Source organism: Cloeon dipterum, chromosome 4 (genome assembly GCF_949628265.1).
Source record: "Cloeon dipterum chromosome 4, ieCloDipt1.1, whole genome shotgun sequence".
NCBI lineage: Eukaryota > Metazoa > Arthropoda > Insecta > Ephemeroptera > Baetidae > Cloeon > Cloeon dipterum.
The window spans coordinates 4,228,478-4,244,547 of record NC_088789.1 but is presented as its reverse complement, the minus strand read 5'-3'; the positions used below and the strand labels follow the sequence as shown (position 1 = coordinate 4,244,547).

The 16,070-nt window shown below is 40.9% G+C and overlaps 1 protein-coding gene across 1 annotated transcript in view; it reads right to left on the bottom strand.

Moving 5' to 3' along the window:
- The window catches only part of LOC135942329 (synaptotagmin-10-like), a 39,427-nt gene that overhangs the window by 13,965 nt on the left and 9,392 nt on the right, over nt 1–16,070 (bottom strand). The window contains exons 2-3 of the mRNA XM_065488381.1: nt 719–976; nt 39–179 (exon numbers count right to left, since the gene is read on the bottom strand). Coding sequence (XP_065344453.1) covers nt 39–179; nt 719–976 — 399 coding nt within the window. The remainder of the gene's footprint in view (nt 1–38; nt 180–718; nt 977–16,070) is intronic.

Below are 16,070 nucleotides of genomic sequence, written 5' to 3'. Positions count from 1 at the left end.
GCCAGCGACTTTACGACTCAAGTTTTTTTTACCCTTACCATGATATGGCCTATGCTGTGTTTCGGTTCTAGAGTACAAACGGTGAAGGGGACATCGTCCAGATCAAGACGATGGGATAGCTGACGTTGAAAAGTTTGATGCCTGGTAGGCACAGACGGAAGAGTAGTTTGACGAAGGACCTGCGAAACAAAATGTCACTTTAAATGATATTACAAAATTATGACCTAAAGAATTGATTGAAGAAAATTGTTATATATTACTCTTCTAAGTACCGACTTTATCACAGAAAAACGTACAAAAAAGATCAAATTTTGCGGAAGCAGTTAAAATATTCACTTGAGCAACTGATTTTTACAAATTTCATCATATTTAAATTTTATGTTAATGCATTTTTGCTCTTTTACATGTTCGGAAAAATTAATCAATAAAGCAAATTTGAAAAAAAATCTGAAAATGGAATTTTAAAGCTTTAACTGTGCTCTAGGGGTTTGCTCTTAGAAATTAACTTTAAAATAGTCATTGATTTTATTTTTATTAAAATCGATTATTATCTTAAAACCCTACATTGAAACCCCAAAGTGAATAAATTGTAATGATCACAAAATCGAAATTTTAACGAAGTTCAAAATTTTATTATTAAAATTTATCTCACTTATCAAGTGATGAAATTCTTTCTTAAATAATTAGTCCGATTATGTTGCAGAATGGAGAAACTTGCCTTTTTGACTTCACAGGGACGAGGGGGTCGCGGGACATCAAGAACGGGTGCTGTGGGGGGCGGCAGGGGCTGCAAGTCCGGCAGCGAGTGGCTGATGCGGACGGCAGTGGGCGCCGCTTCCGCCTCCACCCCGCTGTCAGAGCCCAGCCGCCACCCCCGGAGCAACTTGCGCCACGTGGCCAGGGCGCACTGGTAGCTGACAGCGGCCACCAGCAGCACGGCCACAGCGCCCAAGACGCTCACGGCGCTGGTCGGTAACTACCCTGAAACAAACATGAGGAAAACTGAGTCAATCTTGCAGCTTAAAATTACGAAAAAGGGTTTCAAACATCCAGGCAAGTTTTTTTTCTTATTTTCGTGCGATTCATGGTCTTTAAAGTGTTTTAAAAATTTTGAGTTTCATTAGAATTGATTCAGGTTTTTCAAAGAAAAATTTAGACGTCGCAGACATCGGCTCGTCAAGCAAAAAACAACTATCCCTAACTAATCCCTAACAACAGGGTTAAAATTTGTCCTTGGATAATCAGATTAAAATATTATCCGGCTCGATTTTAACTATGGATCGATTTAGCATCGTATATGATCTCTAATTATTTATAGAGCAAGTATTGCGTTGGTGGTGTAAGATGAGAGCGCAAAACATTTAAGGAATTCTATCTTGGGAGGCGGCAAACTCGGCTCTGAAGCAGCGGCTGCTCAATAATCCAGCGTGTGCATTGTGAAACGTGAATACGGGCAATAATTATAGCGGCAGGAATCAGCTTTGTGAATTTTATTGTTGGGAAATTGCGCGACGCACTGCGCAATTAGGCTCGCGTTTCATCACAACCGCCACCGAAATAATGAGTTGGCGCGGAAAGGGAGCAGAGGCCCTCGCTTCAACAGCATTAAACTCGGCACAGGCAGGCAGCAAAACACGGATGACACGGCTGGATAAAACAACGACCTGCTGCTGTGCGATTATGCCACCGAATAATAGGCTAGATTAAGCATTCAAAATTCCACTGCATTCACGAGGCTCTTTTATAACATGCCGCTCGGGCAATTAAATTCAATTGTGCTTAATTGCTTGTGAGCAGCGTGAAAAACTAATTACCAGCCGAAGTTGACGAATAAGAATTGATTTTCCCAGTCTATTCTGAGATTGTGCGTTCTATTTTATAATATAATTGTTCGTAAAATTATTATGTATTTTGCGGCCCATTGTGTGTGTGGTGGGGCGCCCGAAATATAAAATTGTGCACGGCGCGCTATGGGCGAAAGCTATTTAATTTTGTATGATAATCAATGGATTTCAATCTCCTAGTTACGAATTAAAAACATGGCTATAGTTTTAATTTTACTGACAGAATATTCCGCCACCGCATGGAAAATTCATCATGTTTCCAATCTTGCATGAATTTTCGTGTTGAAAGCAACGCAAAAACGAGAAATGCGTTTCATTTGAGGGAAACAGCGCAGTTGGGTTTCCTGCTGAAATTCGTTTTACGTTTCCTCTCTCTCTCTCTCTTTTATTCCCTTTTATACATATTTCATTTCCACCCTGCGGCTCTCACCGAGAACAACACTAGGCCATAGCGCACCGGCTTTCCACTTGGGTGCAGAGAAAGGGTGTAACAAATCAAAAAACGAACTTATTTCAAACAAACAACGAGGTGTGCGCGACTCATTGCGCCTCCCGTCAAAATAATGCGTGCAAAATGAAAATCTAATTTTTATAATGAAGCGATATAGGTGCTTTTTAACTCGTGTTTCACCTGCGACGAAATCGATAATCCGAGGATGGCCGGCAAATCCGATAGAGAATGCGCCGAAATGAGCACGGAATCCGCTGACAGCGTGTAATTAGCTAAAAATCAACCCCAAGCATGATTGTACATATTTGCAGGGCAGTGTATGTACATAATCAACTGTGGTTTTCCTGTGGGGAATTTCGCTCTCATATCACGGCCAAGTGCTTCGATTGCACGTGTTGAATTGGTTGCTTCTGCAAACCAAGCTGAGCAGCCGGCGCTTGTATGTTACTATTTCCCAGCAGATTCATGTTGGTCGAGTTGTGCAAGTGTATGTGTACGGAGAGCAGATCAAAACTTTACAGGAAAGCAAGCGAGTAAATTGTGCAATCTTCAATCTTCGGTAAATTCCCATTCAGCGGTTCTCCAGTGGATACAAATCAAAAGGAATAAAAAGCGGCTACTGTAGCGGTTAATTAGACTTGGGAGTTGAGCAACTGCATTAATTCATGCAACATATATGTGTTATGAAATATTACAGCAGTAAACTGTTGAATTTCTCTAGAGTGAAAAATATAAATAATAATTCAATTATTGACAATCGCATTTCGAGGCTTTGTTGAGTGCGAAAATAAATTGAATCAAAATTGTAAGGTCGGGCACAGGAGTGGCGGAATTATAATGAAAAGTAAATAAAAATGCGGCAAACGGCAAGAACATTTTAGGTAAGAAAACATTCAACCGAACAAATTAGATTATCTGGCAGGTACCTCAAGAATAGCCCGAGCTCTTAAAACAGGCCCAAACCGGTGAAACAAAAAATAGCGCAGTAAAAAGCAGCGCTTCTCGCATTTTCCTCGCTTAGATGGAACGCAGACTCTTTTTCAAAGAAATGGTTGAGCAAGCGCACATGTCGGTGGCGGCAGTGAAATCGGCCGCAAAATTTTTCTTTTCTCTCTATGTGCCTTGGTAAAGACGACGGAAAATTGCTTGCTTGCGGTGCTGCTGCGAAGATAAGATTTGGTGCGTGTGTTTGGATAGGGTTGGAGGAAAGCGGCGTGAAGAGAGCTAGTTCGCATTCACTTCAAAATCGAGAATTAGCGACGCCACTGAAAAACAGGATTAACTTTACAAAAAATATCATTGGGTGTTTCTCTGAGTGAGAGCTTGAAACATCTTGCCGGCATCATGAAATCGTTTCTAAAGTATTCAAGTCTGAGAAGAATGCAAAAAAACGGTGGCATAACCCTTTTGAACTGATTGTGAGCTTTTTGGCTACTGTCAGAGGAAATTGCATTTCATTACGACAATTATCCACATCCACAGCCAGCTACAAGACACAGGAAGCTACAACCAGTTGCCGAAATTAATTGATTGTGAGCAGAATATTTCCATAGAAATATAAAAAAATAACTTACTAAACACCGAGTGAGCTCCGTTTAATTTTTTCTAACAATTATGCTTCTGCCTTCATTGGCATCTACCAAGAAGCTAAAATTTGAGACAATTTCTTGACAAATACGTGCAGGTTGCATAGGCCGTCTCCATGCAATAGATTCTTCTTTGAAAACCGAGTTATTATATAAACAAATTTTGCAGAAGAGATTTTAACCTTTATTTAAATTTGATTTACACACCAATGTAATCCCTTTTGCAGAGAGTGTTATTATTCTTTCGTGAAGTTATTGGGCACCCGTATGATTCGATGCCAACTGTGGCTAAATTTTCTATCGAATATTAATTGACTACGCAATCTCCTAGCTCGGCTTTCACTCTCCCATAACTGACAGTCCTATACGCTTTCTGGGCCACTTCATTGTTATGCAGAAACCAGGAAAATTAAATTTACTGATGGCAACGGTCAGTTAGTTTGGTTTGCATGGAGGCTAAATTATCAATTCAAATGGCTGTTCCATGTAATGCGCACTTCCCCGAAGGCTCATTTCGCCTGTTAATTGCATTGTACGGTCACAAAGAGGCGAGCAGCACTAATCGCAACAGGGGGGTCGAATTAATTATCATCGCATTGATGATTGTTGGAATTGACCCATTTCGTTACGACAAAATTTATTTTTTCCGACTCTACTAACCTGTAAACTCGGCACGAAATTTAATCCTCGGCGCAGAGCACTAAATTAATTAAGCGGACAAAAGCTCATTTCAAATCTACCGTATATATAGCTCTATCTGCTGTGCCGGGAACATAAATATAATTTCGTGCGCCAAGCTGACCGCACGTTAGCAGGCAGATATCCAGTTACATTTATACACGTGTGTACAGAGAGCACCCCATTCCGTCGCACACCCAACGCGAAACGTGCAGCAAAAAGCTAATATCGTGCTCTTTTTAGGATGATTGCGAGTTAACCTTAAAATTGAGTTCACTAACAAAAAGAAAAAAATACATAGTTTTGTCTTGGGAAATTTTTGTAAAATTTAGTGCATTCACTTATTTTTTTTATAAATGCATTAATGAAATCTAATTTTCTGCAGAAGATCTCTTTGGAACATTCTGTATAAAATATTTAATACAAATTAAAGACTCTTCGCTCCGAGTTCAAACCTGACTGCGAACTAGCTCGTGAACTTGTATTAATTCCAATAATGAGTGCAATTGAAACTAGGAGAGCCAGAGCGTTTCCTTCACTCTTATCCTCTGGAAATGTTGATTAACTGAATTAACAATTTTCCAGCATAATGTTGTTGGCAGAAAGAGCCTCTTTGAAAGTGCAAAGAGTTAAATATTATAGCATCTGCTGCTATTAACAAACAAGCTCGCAGAGAGCAAGGAAATAACACAATTACAAACGAGGAAAAGGCAATATTTTACATTCATCTAATTCGCTTTGCGAGTACAACGCAGACACATTCATCACGAGCCAGCTTTAACCTGGGCATCAGACGAAAACTCGTGCTCCGCAAATAATGCCTGCGTAACTGCATGATAATAATTTCGTTGCCTTCACGCAGGCGGCTGACGTAGATTAACCCCCAAAGAATTAAACGCACGCGTCGCCACCTTCACGGGGTCGGTCCGACCTCATTACAGGTCTAAAAGAGATAAACGACCAATAAAGTTGCACGCGCCGCTATAGTCAGATTGAAATTGAGGCTTTGCCGCTGCGAGGGACCGTTGCACCAGATTGAAAGCCGCTGGCTTTGTTTCTAAGGCAAACAGAACAATGCCAAAGCAAATCTCCTTTGTCGCGTAATGCGGGCGCTCTTGTGCGCGCGTTGTGTTTCCCTAGCGGCTTGAATAAACTCTGCGCGAACTGGAATTGCGGTGGAAAAGTTGTGCCCGAATCTAAGTAAGGTCATTAGCCGGGCCTAAAGAACTTCTGCATGCTCAACGGTGGACCCAACTTTTTGTTCGGAATGGTCAAGAGATGCCATTTTTTGCGTGGAGGTATAGGCGCATCTAACAAATTGCTCTAGACTGGCGACGCTTCAGTGAATTGTGAGAAGCCAGAGACGAGCTCGAAACGAGATATTGCTGCGTCTGTGCGTCGCTCAATGACAAAATATCTCTAGCTTTGTGCTTTTTTCGTTGTTCCTTCAATAGAGTCTCTGTTTACGGTGGGGAAATCTATTTTTGTTTTCTCTAAAAAGACTTGCTTCACAGGTACACTGAAATTTCATTCGATTTCGTGTGGTAAATAAATATAAATCATTTCAATTATTTGTGTTGCTGTCGTCGTGTGTGTATTTCAAATTTACTTTTTATGAGAAGAAATTGTGTTGAGTAATAATTAAAAGCTTTCCTCGTTTGATTGGTTGATAGGGTGATGTCACTTTCAACAATAAAGGCTGCAAACCTGACATGAAAAGTACCGCAGCCGGTGAAGAAGGTTAAAGAGTTTAGGTAAAGATGAAATATGAATAAGCTTTATAAAACACTAAAAGTGTACAGCAGAAAAGACAGACAGGAGTTGTTTTCAAGCCGTATGTTTATGGAAAACAGTTTGGGGAGCTAAGACCTGCTTTCTATACTGACAAAAGAGGAAAGACAGACAAGATCTCGTCTTGTTTTGACCTAAAATTAAATTAAATAAACCTAAAAATGAAGATTCACATCAATATTCTTGCTGGTCAATTTTTTGTTTTTACTATTTTTTGTCACGAAACAGATTTGTAGGAAACATATGACAAATCCAGCCAATTCCAAATAATTATCGGCTGGTGAACTGTTTATTCGCATTTTAAATTTTGTGGATTGTTAATTTGAAGTGCGTGGGAAGATCAGTCTTTGATCATGAGCCACTTTTCGTACAACGTTTGTCGATCAGGTATTTTGAATCCTACGGTCTCTCCGAAATTCATTCTGTCAAAATATTGCATCCTAGAGAGTAGAGGGTTAAATTCTTTTAAATTCCCCTTTATTAAAGTTCCTTCATTTTCATTAAATTAGAAAAGGTTGACTTTTCTACAACCAAATAAGATAAAAATAAATCCGAAAAATCCAAATAAATATTTCCTTTCGTGCCTTTCATGCACGATGGACTCCTAAACGCTGTGGTCCAGCTTGGTAAACAAGCATTCTCTGAATAAAAAAGTCGACTCCCAAAAATATTCTTCCTCTTTAAAAGAGATCCTCTCAAATCAATCCGAGAGAGAGGGATGCTGCAAAACATTGCCAATTTCCGTATCAGCCGAAGCCCAATACTTTTCAGAATCGCAGCGAAAACTCGAGCGCCATTAGGCACCCCGGCCGCGTACCCTTGTACCTTGGCAATCAGCAAGCGAGTAAAACTGACCTTGGCCGTAACTAACTACACACGAGCGAGAACAGGTTGCTAGGCAACCCGTTACCGAAAGTCTCGCCAGCCGATTGGTCGGCTTGTTTCACGAGAGCCGCGCGCGATCTGGGATTTCTCTCCCTCGCATCCGACCGACTTGCTGCTGCACTTTGAATATATCAATAACGCTCATCGCAAACAGCGAGAATGTTTTTGTCTTCTCACGTACGCGCACACAGCAGATTTTTGCTTTCGCACTGTTTTACGCATTTATGCCAGCGGCTGCGTGAGTGCTTCGCGCACACACGTTCTCGTATCGGCAACAAAATATTAATCTCGCCGGCTGGCTCGATCCGCCGACGCCCAGCGAAGGATGTGTGTGTGTGCGATGACTTGTGTTTTGAGAGCGCTTTTATGAGAGATTATTCACTTCACGAGAAAAGGTTGCTTTTAGAGGATGGGCTTGCAGTTCGCACCGAGGCGACCGCCGCTTTTTTCGCTGTTTTTAAAAGCCAAGATTCGCTTCAGTGAGCGAAACGAGTAAAGCACTAACAGGCTGGTCGGTGGTCGCGAAACGGCCCGTCAAAGCAAAAGGCTGATATTTGCGTATATCATTCAAAGAGAATTCGCTACAAAAATTCTGTAGGTAAGCAAACAACGCGATTGTAAATAATAATTCTTTCAGTAAATATTTGCCTAATAAATGGACAAATTTCAAATAAAAGGGATTTTTTCTCGGTTAAATAAACCCTGATTTGGCTCAAATTCGCCACATGAATAAGACTTGCAATCTATCTTTACGCAAAAATATATACTTGTTTATTTGTGCATGTCAATAAATGAAAAGAAAATACAGCAAGAAAATGTATACAATATAGTAGCAAAATATTGCGAAAACGATTAATTTCAAGGTAATCTCTCGCCGTACTGAGCCGCAATTGATATAAAATAGATTTTAAAACTGCAATATTTTCCAAATAAAACAAAAAGTTTTCTGCTGTTTCATCTAAAAAGTTAAAAAATTTGCTGTTTTCCATTTCCCATGTTTTTCACGGTATGAAACCATTCAAACCCCCAATGGAAAATAAAGCTCAGTTTTTTTTCGATATTTTTCAAACCATTTTTACAATATTTAAAGAAGAATATGTATTTCACCGTTTCCATTATGGCAACTCCAAACAAGCGAATTTGTGCTCGCTCTCGGCCTATTTATATTCGACAATAATACATCAAGAAATGTCATCGTTCCTCATCGTGGAATTGAAGTGAATTTACCAACGAAACGCCAGTGCCTGCAGGAAAATAGGAGGAAGGAAACGAGACAGCCATAGCAACAAAGCACCAAGTTTGCAAAATCATGTTCGTTCGACGGATGAATGACTGAAGTTTGCTTTCAAGTTTTGTCACCCGGAGGGATTGCACACCCATTAGCTCAGGAATAATAATGCATATTTCGTGATTTAAACGAGGAAATAATGACGTTCGCGTGGGTTTGAGACGAAAGGGGGCATATATATTTTAAAAGTATCAATTGCGCACGATGGGGATGCGGTTGAAGAAACGCCAAAGTACAGTGTTTCATATCGGGGTCGGTTCGAATGTTTCCCGACCGATGAATTCCGTTAAGGTTGAGGAAACGGCAGCATCCGAATCAATTTTCGGTCGGTGATGCGGAGCTTTTGCGAGAAGTGCATTAAGTGGAAGCGGCGGCGGCGGCGCAAGAGATAATCAGCCTCGCCGCCTCGGAGCATGCATAAAATATACCCGGATGGATAGAAGGATGCGAAGGTCTCTGTTCGAGTGTCTCTGCTCTCTTCTGAAATACAATATACACACACACCGTGCCTCTGGTGATCGATTTATTCCTTTTGAAAACAACGTACGTACGCACCACTTCTTTTCAGCAGCTCAAAAGAGCACCGAACCTATTGGAATTTAATGAATTTTTAATGACACCCGTAATGATTTCTGTCCACGGATTGGTTTTCGATTCGTAAATCCCGCCGCCATTAACATTCGATAAGGAAGCAACAGGTTCACCCAGGAAAATTCCTGAAAAAGTTTTAATGTTGTTATTTGAAGGAAAGGAACGGTTCAGGTTATTTGTGTAAAACATGTCCAATGGAACCCCAGAAACGGCACAAACAATCCGCCAGGGAAAACAAACAAAACAATAAAACTCAATATGCGGGAGTCGGGAAGACGCCGAAAAGTAAATCTCTAGAGGACAGGGAAAGTTTCGCCACCCAAAAGCGTCATTTGATAAGGAAAGAAAACGCGTTGTTATCTTCCAGAGGGTGCAGAGATTGCCTCTCGTCACTTTAGTTGCGCGCCAGATAGAAAATCGCACGCATCAACAGAAAAGCAACGAATGACACTTCCTGGCTTTGGCCGCGTTCGCTGTTGGAACGTGTGCACACGTATGTACCTTGCATGGTGCTATGTTTGCTCGCCGCCAGCGTGATTTATGTCCACGGACAAACAGGTTGTCCCGTCCGTCGGTGGATTATTCTAATATTTATTGCGTGGCCCCTGGGTCATTTTTCCTGCTAGCCTGCTGGCTGGCCTGATTCTGTGCTCTTGCGCGCAAAAAACTCGAGCACAAAGGGAGTCCATCAAAATGCACTCACGCGTAAGCGCAAAAAATTGCGGCGCATTAACGCACCTGGATTTCATCTCGCTCATGGCTCAGGCGATGAATTTTTAATGGGCTAATGGATAGTTAGCTAGTGGACTGGAAATTTTCGTTCGAAATTAAATGTGGAAAATTGTGAATACAGGCGCTTAAAAAATCGAGTTTAACTACGACTTGGCGTCACTGGCAAATTACGTAATGGCACATAATTGGCATAAAATCACGACAGGAAATTGGTCAAGTGAATTTGGCAAAATAACTTCAGTTGAGTGAGATTGATATCCGTCTTCTTGGAGGATTTTCGTTTTTGACCTTTTCTCGGAAATGTCCAAGTTACGTCGGCTACTGGCTCTTCCAGGTCAGGCAGATAAAAGTAAAAATTATTATTCTGCTGCCCTGATGCCAGCAGACCCATTACGACAGCTTTTCAAGGCACTAAACTTGGCGTTTTGTTCCATCTGAAACAATGTCTCCCTCCCCTTGTTGCAAGAAGAAAGTTTGCACCGTGAACAAAGCAAGCAGAAAACCATTCCAGTTTACGTCCTCCATGGCACAGCATACGGCCGTGGTGTTATTACATTACGATTATTGCGCCGTCTTATCTGACGCGAAATCCTTTAAACCCGGGGCAAACAACGGAAAACCGGCTCGCGGCAGGTGCAATATCATCCAACGGACGCCGTAACTGCAGTTTCAATATTTAGATACGGCTCGGCGCAAACTACCGCGCTGTTTTTCATACCCCGCCCGGAGGCAAGAGCGAAATCTACCCTGTGCTCTCTCGCCAGAGCGCAATCACCATGTTGGTCTTTAATTCGAAACCGAGCATAAACACGGTTGTTACACCGAAAGGCACTCTCTCGTCGCTTCACACAATTCCGCGGAATGCATTTTTATGCGTTCTGAGAAGGCTGGAACGCGGCGTGTTGGCAGCCAGCCAAATGTCTTCGGCGAACCGCAGTTAATTTGTGTCTGTGCGCGAATTCCTGACCTGCACTCGGCAGCGTTACTCGCTTGGGGAAAATCGACAGCTGCTCTTAATGAGCGCCACGCATGGTTTATGTCGCTTCTCGGAACCGACGTTTAATCTGATTAATGTAGGCCATATTTGCCGATATTGTGACCAGCCGTAGGTGATTGCTTTTCCTGGAAAGCTGTGCTGGGATGCTGGTATCAATTTAGTTTCGTGCCTGAATTTCCTCTTACTTTACACAGCGTCCACAAACGAATTCTAAGGTTTTTCACACCACTCACAATTTAAACCTAAACTGCCTAAACTTAATCATATTCGATGGTAGTTATGATTTCGTTCAATTTATTTTAAAAAGGATAGATCACTAAAAGACCATTTTTATTTAGTGATCTAGCGATTCTCCTTATTGGAGAGTTGCGAAGTCGTATTACATCATATTAACTCTATGCTGTAGTTCTTATCCGGAATTATATCTGATAGTTTTCGGCTCTGTTTAATGGAATTAGTCTGAATCACTAATTAAAATTATCGACGAGAACACATAACAAATAACATATTTATCATGTTATAACATTTCTTCGATCAGTAAGATTTAAATTTCCAAAATTTTACACATATCTTTGATAAATCTTTAATTTAACTGACGTTAAAAATAAAAAATACATATTTTGATTAAATTTTGTTAAACAAGTTAATATATTTATTAAAAAGTTAATTTAGTTTTCTAGTGTCAATTGATAATATTAAATACGAATAAAATTTTAGTTAAAGCATTTAACTTTTTTAGAAATTAAATTAATTTATTTTATTCTAACCTACAACATACCTCCCATCTCAATATCGTGTTTGTCATCTGATCAATATCAAGGATGCTGTGGCCGCGAAGGTTTTCATCTCATGCTCTAGTACTTTGTTCAATTTGTCCTGGCGCAAGAGAGACAAATGCAAAACGTGCTTCCGGAAAGAGACAACTCGCAGAGTGGTAAAAATAAGAGTACAGCGTAGAATAGCTAACCAGCGTCGGGTGCACACGTAAAGTTACCATTAAAGGCGAGGGTTTTGTTGTGCGTGCGCACCATTCGCTCTGGCAGCAGAAGCGAAATACGAGAGGAATAAATTCGAAGCGAGCAATCCTGAATTATTCATCAGGATGGAAAATTCAGACTGCTTTTATTATTATTATTTTTTTTCAACATGGAAGGGTTCCATCTTGCGCATTCCGCGGTTGCGCCATTCATCACGGGTCTTTTTATTAAGTATTCGCCCGACACGAGGTGACAGCTCAGCTCCAAAACAAGCCATCATCGCGAGACGGCGGTGGAAATGAAACGCACTCGGGCGATGATGATAAAAAATCGTCAAGAGCAACTTTTAATTAGATTAGCCTCGATCCCCTTGACGAAATGCGAACGTCTTTTTTGTGCGTGTACGCGGAGATGGTGATGAATTGAGTGGAACGAGATTTTCGGTCCCTCGCGTGCCTCAGAGGAAGGCTGGGATGGAATTTTGGAATTTGGCGGCGGAATTTACATAGTCGCCTACTCATTTTAAATAGGGCAAAGTTAGTTGGAAGCTTATTTGAATAATGCCAGCGTTGTCTCGCCGTTTTATTACACAAATTTTATTTCTCAGGTATTTTCAATTTTCCATATAGCACTTTTGAAATTTTAACCTCCAATTGGTTGTTTGTTGAAAGACGAATACTACGGTACAATTTTGAAATATAAAAATTAAAATAATAAAAGGCAAATTCTCCCTTTAAAGCAACTTTATTGCATTTTTCCACTTAGAGAAACATTTCTTGTGAAATAAGGCAACAGATGTAGCTGAAGCAAGTTGAAATGAAATAAAATCAACATTCGAGACAGCGAGAGCAAGTCCCTTTTCTTCAGCTGAATGTTGCGCACCTCGAGTGGAAATTTATCCATTAAAACTTTTAATGGCATTGCGCTGTAGTTAAAGCGAAACATGCACGCAATAGTTTCGGAATGAAATAAGTGTTTGGGCCGAAAAGTGAGTCTAATGGTTGCACCACACAGTTTTATTTCTTGATATAGGGGTAGCTCCCTAAGGGGCGAGTAACCTACATGCCTCCAACCGCAAAACCACGTATGTATGTTCAATCTGGACCTGGAAACCCAGAGGAGCGCCGAGAGAACTTGCATCTGCGGACCTAATGGGCACAAATTGCAGCGGATTGGATGGCAGGATTTAATAAAGAATGAGATGGTATTGACAAACGTACCAAAGGAGACAACCGTTTCAAGGAAATTGGCTCTTAACGAGGAAATTCCGGAAAAGGGAGCCACACGCGGTGTGCAAAACGAGCTTTCATATGAAAGAAGTCGAAACGAGGCACAGAATTCGCAGAATATTGCCACTAATTTGCAAAGCTGGGTGTATTTCCTCGTTTCCCATTTCCTTGATGGAAGTCGGAGGGGCGCAAAGCAAATTTCTTTCGCGACGGGAGTTTGGAAAATGAAGAAAAGTCGCGCCAGCCACTTGGCAGGGAACAAGGGATCATCTTGTCTGGCTCGACGCAATTTCCTCACCTTGCGTGTTGCCTTAATTAAACTGATCAATGCCGTGTAATACCTCGGCAACGCACTCACTTCGCGTGTAATTCCATCGCGCCAACGCCAGCCACTCTCGCGCGCCCGTTTCCAATGCACGCGTGGACACCGTTGTCGCGCTCGTGCCAATGAATGTTTTATCTAATCACGGGGGCTTAGCTCGCTGTTTGCTCTTTGCCAGCAGCTGAAATGCAATTTTCCGGACGTGCAAATTGCATGTGTGCTCGGGTGTTGTGAGTGTCACGCCTGCTGTCTGCTCTGCTTATAATCCCAATCGAATTTATGTTTGTTAATCACTTCTGAGTTTAATTTTCTACCTATTTCAACGAGCTCAATGAGATGAGGGTAAAAATATGGAGTAGAGTTTTTTGTGCATTGGTCGGAATAACGCGAAAAAAGAATTGAGAGAGAGAGAGAGAGAGAGAGAGAGAGAGAGAGAGAGAGAGAGAGAGAGAGAGAGAGAGAGAGAGAGAGAGAGAGAGGAGAGAGAGAGAGAGAGAGAGAGAGAAGAGAGAGAGAGAGAGAGAGAGGAGAGAGAGAGAGAGAGAGAGAGAGAGAGAGAGAGATACTTTTGAGAGTGGTTTGAAATAGTGCGGAAAATGAACATAGCAGACGTAAAGGGTTTTGATTTCAAAAAATATGATTTCTTTATTTTTTCCATTTCACTAGTATTTATACATCAAACTTTATTTATAGTGGCGTGATGGTGTGGTTTTCCCTTGCAGTTTTTTTCAGACTGTTTTATTCATTTTACTAGGAGAAACTTGATAATATCACATTTATCTAGTTTGCGAAATTAAAACGTTTTCCGGCTTCAAAAAATTCTGAAAAAAATGAAAATAAATGGTGTCTTTAAAATCAACCCTCTAGACAAATCTCTATCTGATGAAACACAGGATAGAATCGTTATTGAAAAATAGTAAAGAGAGATCGTTATGTCAAAAATTCTCGATTAACACTTGCGACGCTGAAAGCAACTAAAAAAGATTGTTTAATTTCAAAGCTGAAACGTGTTTTAATTTTATATGAAGGTTTTACTGGTGTTTTGAATGTTTCATGTCAGTCTGAAATAGTTTCGTGTTCACCTCTAAAACTTTTAAAATTTAAAATCTCATGACGACCGTGCACATTTGGTGCCTAAAAGCTTTTGGAAGGCACAAATAAATATTATATACCTAAATCTGCTCATATTCCTTAACGAGAATAAACACACATCAGCTTTCTCAAAATGATTGTTGTGTGGTTTCATAGCTGTGTGTAATTATTCTACATCCATCCCTACAGTGTCAACATTTACATCCCTGCGAGCTGCGGAGCAATCACGCACAACAGGGCGTAAAACGAGCAAGTTCCCATGCAATTTCTGCTCGCTGGATGCTGTCAAACTCCGTCTTTTGCGTGGGAAGGCTTTGAAGTGATATGTACGCCATGTACTAGATGCTTTGATCAATTTGAACATGTGCTCCTAACTGCCACCTCTGCGCTCACAATCCGCCATTATCCTGAAATAATTAACGTCTTACGCGTGTGCACACTGAATGCACATACGCATTTTGACGCCATTTGCATAAGCAAACATAACGGAAATTACTTCGAGACGCCGTTCGGTAATTGCAAAACCAATAAAGCGCAAATTAATTGCTTCGGTCAGTGTCAGTCATGTTTAGCGACAAAATATCGCAGGCTCTTCACTCACTCTGGATTTTGGTAATTGGTGGTCCACCATTTTCAGCGCATTTGTTGATGGCCGGTAATTGAATTACTGATGACCGTTCCGGCTGCTGGCAGGGTAGCTCACAGCTCTCACAGCCGCTCGTCGCGTTAATCATGGAATACACGTATTGCGTACAGCACTTTGTGCCATTCGGATGGATAATCCCCTGCAGCTCGGTCTCTATCTCCTTTCCGCCTCTGCTGCTTATCTCGGGTGGCCATCCCGACCCTGTTTATTTAGCCGAGACGAACCAAAGGCGCGTGGACAAACAAAACGCGTTTGAAACGAAAACACACTCTGTTCGCCATTAGGAAGCCCCACGGAGCGCGGCCAAATTAAAGACCGCGTACAACAGAATAGAAAGGAGGAAATTAAATCTGCCTCACGGCAGGTCTTGCATTTCCTGACTTTTGACAAACAGCCAGTCCTTTCCAAATTCACCCTCATGAAAATAAAAAGTTCCGGATGCAACTTCTTACGGCCTACAAACACTCTCAACTGACAGTTTAAAACCCCACGAAAATTAAATAAATAAAAAACGAGATCCAGATGAATTCCGAGCATAGCGGAAGGGAATCTAATGGAACAGCGTCGCCATTTGTCAGTTTGCAAATTAAAATCCAGAAAAAATATAATTTTAGGTAATTTTCTGCATTATTAGACATGTACGTCCTAACAAATTTAATTGAAGTTTTTGCTTCACTTCTTTTGGCATTTTATTTTATTCAAAATTAGATTACATGGTACAGGTAGACAGTTTCTAGTCGGTTTTAGATCGCAGTAATGGAAAGGAAGCAACTCTAGACGATTTTTAATTCTGAACACAAGTTTAAGATCTTTAATTTATAATCACATTTATTTGTGCATTGGAAGTTAAATGGTTGCAAAGATAAATAAGTAAACGACTATCTTCAATTTCAACTCAACATGAAATCGATCTCATTACTGAAAATCTGAAACTGCGACGAGAGAGCAATTTGAAACATCT